The sequence below is a fragment of the Microtus oregoni genome, unplaced genomic scaffold, assembly GCF_018167655.1.
Source record: "Microtus oregoni isolate MIOR12 unplaced genomic scaffold, Mior012 000013F_ref0000133, whole genome shotgun sequence".
Lineage (NCBI taxonomy): Eukaryota > Metazoa > Chordata > Mammalia > Rodentia > Cricetidae > Microtus > Microtus oregoni.
The window spans coordinates 36,775,456-36,786,576 of NW_024543072.1; the positions used below are offsets into that span (position 1 = coordinate 36,775,456).

At 38.8% G+C, this 11,121-nt stretch overlaps 1 protein-coding gene across 1 annotated transcript in view; it reads left to right on the forward strand.

The window, feature by feature from the left end:
• Positions 1-10,524, forward strand: part of CUNH1orf105 (chromosome unknown C1orf105 homolog) — a 28,319-nt gene extending 17,795 nt beyond the window's left edge. The window contains exons 5-7 of the mRNA XM_041662687.1: positions 5,620-5,687; positions 7,441-7,505; positions 10,379-10,524. Of these exons, the coding sequence (XP_041518621.1) occupies positions 5,620-5,687; positions 7,441-7,505; positions 10,379-10,524 (279 nt within the window). The remainder of the gene's footprint in view (positions 1-5,619; positions 5,688-7,440; positions 7,506-10,378) is intronic.
• Positions 10,525-11,121: the final 597 nt, after the last annotated feature.

An 11,121-nucleotide genomic window follows, 5' to 3' on the forward strand; every position in this document is an offset into this window, starting at 1 on the left:
GTGTCCCCAGCCCAAGTTCTTTTGAACTCCAATCCAGCACACCTTGCACTCAAAGCTTCTGATTATCGTCAAAGACTTTATAAGGAGATTGTGCAATAGCTCCCATCAGCCCCAAAGCCAACCTGGCATTCCTTGACACATCTTCTAGAGTAGCGATTCTCAACCTGTGGGTCATGACCCCTCTAGGGGTTGCATATCAGATATTTACATTGAGATTCATAATAGTAGCAAAATTACAGATATAAAATAGCAATGGAATAATAATTTGATAGTCGGGTGTCGTCACCACATCATGAGCAATTGTATTAAAGGCTCACAGAATTATGAAGGTTGAGACCACTGTTCTAGAGAAAGCCCCTTAGTAAGAAAGTTGCTTTATAAAAGTAGTAGAGATAACCAAATCACCAGATACTCAAATTTTAACAGAATCATGATGAATATTAATAAAGCAAGGTAAGTGGATGCTTCCAAAAGAGCACAGTAATATTCTAGCAATAGGTAAAGAACTAGGCTGATGAAATGCCTGCTGAAGAACCTCAAAGAGTAGCTATAAAAAAGCTCACTCATATCAAGAGGATATAGAGAAGTGAATGAAATTGGAGAAACAATGAATGATGTGAATATAAAATTCAGCAGAGATATTTTTAAAAACTAATAGAATTTGTGGAAAAGAAGAGCTCAATAATATTGATTCTAAATAGTCTAAACCTTAACACTGGACTAAAATTATTCTACTACTAGAATAATTTCTAAACTTAAAAATAGGTCTTTAAAAATATCCAGTCCAAGGAGCAGTCAGAGTTCCTATATAAATGGAAAATGAGTCAAAGATTGTAAGTCAAAGCATTTTCCTTAAACAAGCTCATGTCTACGTGTAAAAATTCATGTACTTTCTTAATTCACAGTGAACACTTTAAGAATGTATAAAAGCAAATATGTGACAATGGTATAGAAAATAAACCATATTTGAAAGCACAATTGCACAGCAGGTGCCATGGGTATCACAGGTTAATTGATACAGAGTTATTTTAGTAAAGAAAAAAAGCCACTGTGAGTTCCTTTTAGATAGTGTCCACCAGTGTGCAGTCCTTAAATCTCTTGAGGAATCTCAGGAAACCACTCCCACACTCCTGCTCTTTGTTCCTGGCTTCCAGTTTTTTCCAGAAATATTGAATTTATGAGGAAACAACTCTAAGCATTGTAACTTTCATCTTCACGTCAAGGTCTCACGGGAACTGGGATCCAAAGTCATCTGCACCTGTGAAGGTCTCTCTCACAAAACCAAACTACAGAACCCTTCATCCAAGGTTCTTTTTTAGACAATGTGATACCCTTCAGGATGAATTATATGTTTTGCCACAAATCAAGACTCAAAAAATTTGAAAACTGAACTTTATTTTCTAGCTATAATAAAATAAACTCTTAAACAAAGAGTAAGTTTCAGAAATTGTATAAATTCATGGAAGCATACTAACAGAATATTGAATAAGCAATAGATTACTGAAGAAATAAAAAGGAAATTTACAAAAGTTTTAAGCAACTGCAAATGGAAGCACCATTATATACCAAACATATCAAAATATATACCAACACAACAGGAGCAATACGAGGGGAGTTTACACTAATAAGCACTTATATTTTTAGATGAGGAGGGGAGCTGATTTCAAATAAACAACCTATTACATATCTCAAGGAATGAGAAAACCAACCTCCAGATTACTAATAGGAGTAACAGCCAAGGGGTGGTGGCCCAGATGTTTAATCCCATCACTCAGGAAGCATAGACATGTGGGTGGATTTCTATGAGTTTGAAACCAGTCTAGTCAGAGAAACCCTGTCTTGAAAACAACAAAAGAATAATAACAATAATAATAATAATGAAAAAAGAAAGAAAAAGTAAAAAGGAACAACAAAATTCAAAGCAAAATAAGAGACTATAACACAATACAAAAAAAAATGACAATGAAATAACAAAATGAAGAGCCTTGAATGCCCTCTCGCGGCTCTTAATGTCCAGAGGGTTTAGCCAAACCAACTGGGTAAGAAAAAGAAATATAGGATACAGATAAGGAGGGAATAAGTACAGTTATTGCTACTTGTAGGTGATAAGAATACATATATATGTACTCCTATATATGTATGTGTATATATCTACATATATGTAACGAGAAAGAGGAAGTCAAAGACCATTAAGATACTATTTGAATTGATACAGTCAGTAAAAGTTCAGGATACAAAATCAGCATACAGAATCAGTATTTTGTTAGCAACAGTAACATACAATTGTTGAAAAAAATTATTGAAGGAATTCTATTCACAATAGCTATAATAAAAAAGACATCTACAATAAAAATTGAAGAATATAATTTTTAATTTATCTAAATATTAATGAAATTAAAGAGATCATTAGTTGTAAGAATTAAAACTGTTAAAATAGTCTACTTAAAGCAAACTCCATATTCAATACAATCTTCACTAAATTGCTGATGGCATTCTAAACAAAACTAGAAAAAAATTTAAATTCATATGGAATCTTAAAGAACTCCAAAGAGCAAAAGTTATCTTGAGCAAACAAACAAACGAAAAACAAACACAAATGAAACAAAAGCTCTCTAACTTCAAAATATACAACAAAGCCACAGTAACAAGAAGAGCAAGGTGTCAGCAGACAGCAGATACACAGACTGGTGAACAGCACAGAGTGCCCCATGATTTTGCAGCATTGAATTCTCAACAAAGAAACTGGAAGTACGCACTGGGAGAAAGGACAGCCACTTCATCAGCAGTGCTGAGGTAGTAAACAGGTACTCATGAGGAAAAGAAAAGAGTGACTCCTCTTGTCTTACAAAAAGAAAAGGAAAAATATTTTAAAGACCTACTAGAAGGAAACAGGAAAGTTACTTAAGACATTTATAGGCTGTGATTTGGAGGAGGGTGTAAGACACCCAAAGAACAGAAAACAAAACAAACATAAATGCATGAGATTATGTAACTATATAGGCTTAAATGATTATTTATCTTTATGTAAGCTAAATATCTGAATGACAAAAGAAACAGAGTGAAGAGACACCTGTAGGATGGGTGGATTGCAAACTACTCATTTCCAATGGGCTAATATCTAGAATATATAAGGAACTTAACATTTCAATAATAAAAAATCTAATATAAATGAACAAAGGATATGGGCAGTCATTTCTCAGAGGGAGAAATTCAAAGGGCAAGCAGATTATGGGGGGAAATCTCTACGTCACTAGGAAGTAGTGAAGGCAGATCTTGTCCTGATTAGAATAGTTATTACCAAAATGTCCATAAATAATGAATACTGGCAAATAAGTGAAAGAAAGGGAATGTTTGTGATTGGTGGGATTGGGAATTAATGATTATGGAGATCAGCAAAGCATGGTGATTCCTCAAACACTCAAAGTAGAACTACTATGTGATCCAGCCATTCCTCTTCTGTTAAAGAGTCAAAGGAATTTTATATCAGCACATCAAAAAGGCATTTGAACAAGCAAGCTGCTTACTATATTGTTCACAGTAGCTAAAATATGTATCCATCCTTGAGGCCTATACGGGGATGAAAGGATAGAGAATAGGTGGTACATGCATAATGGAATATTATTCAGCAACGTAATAGACTCTTCTCATTTGCAACAAAATCTTAAACAACCTGATGTCACTGCACTAATTAAATGAAATAAGTCAGGGGCAGAAACACAGTTATCACCTGTTTTCTCAAATGTAGATTTTTAAAAAGCTGGTCAGGATATACAATAGAGATGACTAAAAGTTGAGAAGGGTGGACGAGAATAAAGTAAGCTTGAGTAATGAGTACCAAAGCATAGATGGAACTGAAAAGTCCTAGAAGTCTATAGCATGGCGGGATGGCTTCACTTCATGACACTTTGCTATTTTATGTGCAGTGAAAGCAAGGAACTGGGAAACTCCAAATACAGAGTAATAATTAGCAGAGGAAAGTGTTAAGTATCAAAGCTAGCACACTGTACTGAATAAACTCGTGTAATCGTGTGCTTGTCACCTTTTTAAAACTTCAGAATAGAGAAAAATTATCTGCCCTGACTTGATCATCACACTATATACCCGTATCAAGTGATGCCCATCAATCTGTACACTTAAAGTTTCAGAAAATCAATAACGGTGGAAAGAATGACTAGATTCACCCTGATGCAATTTGTCTCGGACACAAAAATGGCATCATTGGCAACTTTGCTCTGTGTGCCTTTAGACTCCGCACTATGCATAAAATACTACCAGCCAGAGTGAGGGGCGGTAGAACGTGGGTCATGCTACTCTGCAGGAGATAGAAAGCTCCCTGCTCCTCCCTTTGGAGTCGACTGTGGATGAAATCTAAGGAAAAGACAAGGCCCGTTTCTGGCATATTCTCTCCCCTTCTCCCCCTAGGTCCTTACTGAAGCCATTGCTGCTCTCACCTCCCCAGCTACTCCTTGACTCCTGATCTTTTTTTTTTCTTTTTCCTCTTTCATCTCCCCCCAGTCAATGATTCAGAACAATCTGAATAAAAATGCTAGACCCTTCAGGTAGAGGTGGCATTGAATTTTTTGGTTTTCAGGCACCCCTAGAGGTATTGTGTTACGAGGGGAGGGCCTGCTTGTGCTTCCCAGCCACACAGCTAGCTTAGCCCCAAAACAACCACACAGAAACTATATTCATTAAAACACTGCTTGGCCCATTAGCTCTAGTTTTTTATTGTCTAATTCTTACATCTTAATTTAACCCATTTCTATTAATCTGTGTATTGCCAGGTAACTGTAGCTTACCGGCAAGATTCTAACCAGCGTCCATCTCAGGCAGGAGATCCACGGCATCTGCCACTCTTCCTTTCTTCCCAGCATTCAGTTCTGTCTTCTCCACCTACCTAAGTTCTGCCCTATCAGGCCTAAAGCAGTTTCTTTATTCATTAGCCAATGAAAGAAACACTTGAACAGATGAGCCTCCTACACCAGTATTGGACGTATAAGAATTTGCAGTTTTATTGTGTCATGAATTTAAGTCCCCAGTCATTCAGTTAGTAGGCTGAGTGAACACCTGCACGCATGTTTCGTTGTCACTGCCATGTCACCGACATAGGTCTGATCATCTTCAGTGGAAGGGTTCTGAGTGGATGGACACACTCCTGAAGGAAGCCAGCGTGGAATGCTGGGATCCAAGCTAAAGAAGCTCAAGAGTGTGGTTTCCTAACCGGAGAGGCCGCGAGTCTCCTGATTCTAGCCTGCACAGAAGGCACGTGCTGTCAAATGTGCTTCAAGTCAGCATCATTTGCTCAGTGATTCTGAAAATGTCTTAAATGGGCAATTTAGGAGCTAGAAGTACAAACACCTCAGTGTAGCGATGTAGTCTATCCTCATGAAGATGCAAGTTTATCAGGAAAGGCAGATATCCTTAAGCAAGGAAGTGCAGCAAGGTCTTAGGAGTGTTCAGAGAGCAGGCCTTAGACGGTGAGGCAGAGAAACACCAGGAACCAGAAAGATGCAAAAGGATCTGTGAACAGTTTCAGACACAACTCAGGTTTGCTAAAGTTTATTGTTTAGATGAGAGTGTAGTTACAGCCAACATATTGAATCAGGACTTTTTTCTCAGGTACAGCCGAAAAATTTCATAATCCCAGACCATGAGAAACCATCCTTCCAGAATTCTCTGAATCCCAGGTGAGCCAAAGATGTAAGCTGGGATCTGACTTATACTCTGGTCCTTTCTGTTTGGGACACAGGATTGGGATTAAAAGGGCAGTAGACAGAACACCCTGGGAATGAACATTATAGTGGTTGTATCTTCTGTTGGAGCCATGAATTAAATGATTTCACTTCTTTACAGGAATGATTAAAGTTACTATTAGCACAGCCTTCCTTTTCTCCAACATAAGAACTGCATGAGGAGTGGGTAGGCTATTTCTTCATTGCCCTCAAGCAGATAACAATTCTTATATAGATGATATATATCTAATTCACAAAATATGGGAGATGACACACAATTTGTCCCAAGTTCAAGGCATCCTCTTCATCAATTTAAATTTAAATCCTATTTAAATTCTACTTATCTAGTCTATTTTGTTGTTTGCTGCAATACCACAGGATACAAAAGATATAACAAAAATGAAATCAAGTCAAATTCTCATTAGTTGGAGTTTTTAAGCTTTTTCTTGTATTTGACTATCAACAGTGAAGAATTTACTTCTTCAATTTTTAAAGCTCTAGGGATAATATGGAAGAAGTTGGGGGCATGGGGGGGGCTGTGTACAAATAATAATGTTCTCATTATGAAAACCTCAGTAAAACAACCTCCAGGCCCAAATATGATGCTAAACATGTTTGAAACATCATAATGAAACTAATTGTTTTATACAGTAACTAAAACAATCAAAGCTTAAAAATAACAACAACAAACATGGACTCACTCTGGCTAAGGCTTCAGTGTTCTGAATGCCTTGTAATAGACGGTGGCATGTGAGCACAGACTCATCTTTACAAAATAATTATATACGATGCTAAGGCAACATTTAATTCTCTCCCTTATGTAAAGAGAAAGATGGGAGAAACTAGCAAGTCTTTCTGTAATCTTATGTGGCTCAGAAGCAAATGTTCTGATTGCTTTTATGACATTACGGCCTTTTGTTCCAGACTGGGACACAAGTCAGGTGCCCTGAAACCATGCAGCGCTGGCTCAGGTACACAAAGGTCACAGAGGGAACATGTGTCCGGGCAGTCCAAGTTCCAACACTAATAACATTTACTGATACTTTTTATCATGATAAAAGTAATTCTGGTAGATACTCTTCTCAAAGAGTGAATAGGAAACTCTTTGAAGCAAGGGTTTCTGAGCAGAAGTTAATTTTTCTGTGAAAGAGACTTGGGAGCCTGTTGCCCTGGTTTATTGAGAATATTTTGTACTTTAAGTGAAGCACTTAATCCCCAAATCATTAATTGGTTTTATTTTAAGCAAGCAGTTCTCATTACTTTAAACTGTGGCCAAGAATTGAATCATCTTAAAATTCTCAAACTTTTGTTGGTTTCATTTTCAACATAATAATGAAAGAAAGCCTACCACTTCTGTCTGATACTTACATAGAATGACTGTACAATACGGACTTGAACTTGTTTAGCCACTTAGGAAACCTTGTGTTATAATGAGTTGATTTCTTTTGCTTAGGTGTGTTAGGGTAGCCAGAAGGGGCTTTTGATTGCTGGCCTTCAAAACTTTGATCACTGGACCGTGGTATTCGGGCTCAGGAGGAGGAAGTGAGCGAATAAGGGAATAGACCTTGGAGCCTAGCTTTAGGAATGTAACCTAATGGTTTTTCAGCAAGGCAGAGGGAATGCAGAAGGGCCAGCTAGAGTCCCTTTAATTCCTCTTCACTAAGGTCTAGTCAACTGACTACTGTGTTTTCTTGAATCTTTTGATCAGAGTGATGCTCCTTCGTCATTCCAATGTCCAGCAGTTTAGTCATCCCTGCAATGACATCCCAACAGGTTTGTTTTCTCTTAGAATAAGTGCTTCCAGTGTGATACATGCTCTACTTGGGGCCAGAGAATGGAAAACTTAGTTTCTATATTTTCTGGGCAAACTCTGTTCTCTGTCCCCTTTTTCCTTTGGATGTGATAGAATCATTGCACAGCCTCCTCCTCCTCCTTTTAACTGCAGCTCACTCTGTCCACGCCAAGGGTATCACATGTTTTCATGTTTTCTCCAAGGTCTCTTTATATCACATACTTCTGACTAATGAGACACTTGCTAAAGAAATTTCCAGAAAAATGGGACACAGTTTAAAAGGCTTCCCCCCCCCCCAGTCCCGGTGACACAAATCAAAGTGGAAAGGCAAGTGCTTCACAACATTCCTGGAATGGTCTCACCACACAGCCACAGGATCCTAAAGCGCTGCCTCCCCCCAGAAGCCGCCCAGTGCTATTCTAAGTTTTAGTACTACTTATAAAACAAACAAATAAAAAAGACAGTAGCATATCCCAGACTGCAACACTGAGTTATGTCCCACCCCTTAGAGACAGGGGGCAATGAACTGACAAATATACAACTAAGCCCAAGCTTCAGGGATTTTTTTTTCTATCAAATGGATCCCAAATAACTGAAACTGCTTTAAACTTTTGTTTCATTAGATTTGTACAGTAAAAGAAATAAAGTTATGGTTGCTATTTTAACCTAGGAGGTTGCAGAGATTCATAACCAGAACTGAACTGAGCAGCCACCTCGAAAGGAAAGTTAAGAACAAAAGGGGTGTCTCGGGCAGATGCCAAAGGAAAGACCAGAGTCCCCAAAACAATGGCCAGTTTGGGAAATCCAACTCCATTGCAGTGAAAGAGGGTGACCCACTTCCCATGAATTTCTTCTCACATATCCAAAACCAGTGACCTACGTCATGATTTCGATTAGGCCAAAGGGAGCAATGGAGATCTAAGCTTAAAAGCATCCACCCAATGAAAAACCACCAATCTTCTCTGCTCAGCTTTCTCCCTAGCCAAGGGAACACTGGGAGATACGTGCACCCAACCGGTCTCAGTGTTGTCTGCGCTAGTGACATACTTATTTTGAATTTTTCTTGGACCTGGGTTTTTTTTTTTCCTCAAATTTGTCTTGGAAAGGAATGAATCACACACACACACACACACACTTATATCTCCTTCCCTCATCAAGATTGTTTTGCAACACCAATTTGTAAACCCTGGGAATGCTTCAATTATTAGCATAAAAACTAACTGAGGGCACATGGGATCAGCATGGCATTTTCTTGCCCATAGAGTCTAATCTAAGACAATAATACTGGAGATGGAGCTGTAGAGAAAGTGGATGCAGAACTGTTTAGGGGCTGAATGTTGGGGGATCTCTATGTGATGCCAGCTAAAACCTCTCTGAGCTAGGCTTTGTTGTTATGTTTGTCCTCCAAAGCATGGGGGAAAGTGTAGCCCAGGACCAGAAACGCCTGCTCCCAGATTCTGGTCTTTCTCTGTTTGGTGTCTGTGTTCCCACTTTAAAAGCTAGAGCAGCATTTTGTTTCACACAATATAAGCTGGACCAAGCCACAGCTACTGGCAGGCCAAGCCTGATGGTTTATATAGCTTAGTCATATCAGAACTTCAGTACTTGCGACTTATTGCCTAAGCTGCCGCCCACATGCAAACATGCTATGAATACAGAATCCCAGTGTTTTCACTGCACACAGTTATATAGTTTATTTGTAGGTCAAAACAGTGATTTCTAACATTTTCCTAAATTCACCCAAACTTTATAATCAGGACCAGAAATGGTATCTGGAGGTTACTTTGAATTCATTTCTCTTTGCCTTGATCCCATGAGACCTGCAGACCTTTATTCTTGATGAGCCCTGGTGTTATGTTACCCACCTAACATGTGTTTAGCGCCTGGCAGAGAAGTGTGACAGGATACAGAGTACTCAGTTGAGACTAAGGGGAGCTAGATGCTGGTCCTCAACCTGTTTGTGTCCATCAACCTGAAATGTTGCTGCATTTGAATGGCAAAGAGAAGCCTGAGCTGCACTCCAGACTCTCACGCCTGTAATCACTTTAGCACACATTTGGCTTGATCAAGCAAACCTGAGAATTCAGGGCTTCAACCCCCATAGTCATTCAGTTGCTCCCAATGGGGAGGTGTTGTTGCATGCACGATTCATCTCCTCTAAGCAATGTGTTCTGGAAAAGTTAAGTTTAAGCATTTTTTTTTTTTGATTTTTCGAGACAGTGTCTCTCCGTAGCTTTTTTGGTTCCTGTCCTGGAACTAGCTCTTGTAGACCAGGCTGGCCTCGAACTCCCAGAGATCTGCCTGCCTCTGCCTCCCGAGTGCTGGGATTAAAGGCGTGCACCACCACCGCCTGGCAAGCATTTTTTTTTTTTAAAAAAATCCAATCCTGTTTGAAGAAGAGGTCAGAATGGTAAGGACTTTAGAATTATTTGCAACTTGAAGTTCCTTTTGATATACTAAACCTTTTCCTCCTGTGGCCTGTTTGTAAAATCATGGCTGTTTATTTTCTCAAACACAGGACTATGGACACATGCGTCCTGGAACAGTCTCCTGAGAATTGAGCCCTCTTCCCCCTTGAATTTATATTACAACTCCATATATGCTTTATCTTCAATGTAGTTGGCAATACTCCTGCCTCTTGGGTGTTATTTCTAAATTTCACTTGGCATCTTCAATCGGATTTAGAAAAGTTTAATGTTGTTGGCACGAGATGGTTCTATTTAAAGAAATGCTTATGTGAATTTTGAGTATTTGCTAAGGCTGGAGGAGTCTCTGGTGGCCCATCGATACTTTGTGGTTTTGAAAGAACAGTGTTCAACCCCTTATTCTGTACCCTTCTTGCACTGTCTTCTAGAGAGCATTCGCTACAGACTGCCCATTATGGGCCCCAGGACTGCTATCTTCCACAGGCTGTTGTCCAGTGCCTACAAAACTCCTCAGGAGACTCAAGGCCTCTCCTTCCCCAGAAAGAAACTAATGAACAAGACCGTGAAGCAGTGAGTGGTCAGAGCTAATTACCCCAAACTTTCAGGGAAAAGACCACCTCTCCAAGCTGTTCTGATGCTGGTTCCTTCCCGTAGTCTCGTATCTCCCAAAAGATGATTCACCCTTTCCTTCCTACATGCTACTATTCTAGCTCTTCCCACTTTTTCCTAAAGATAAAATGATTTACTTTACATAAATATAAAGATTTATTGATTAACACAGAAGATGATATGTGTCTTTTGTTATTTTGCTGAAGATTTTAATGCGTGTTATAATAAATGACAATCTTCTCCTATAAGTTATGGGTTTTCAATGGAAGTATTTAGCTTACTCTTTCAGGCAAGAGGACCAGGGATAGCTCCTAGAGCCCTGTATGTCTTTATCTTATTAGGAATCAAGGAGAAAAGGGAGAAAATCTCCTTTTTGTTCTCTATCAGTTAATGTCATAGATAGTAATATCTGGAAAATGGCAAATGATTGCTGGTTGCAATCTCCAGTGGCTGGGACCTTGCCTTCTTGCAACACCTCTATTATTGCCTTGCAAATTGATGAAGTGTTCAGCCAGTCTTGGCTTGTATTTTATAGTGAGGTTATTTTTATATGAAAATGTAT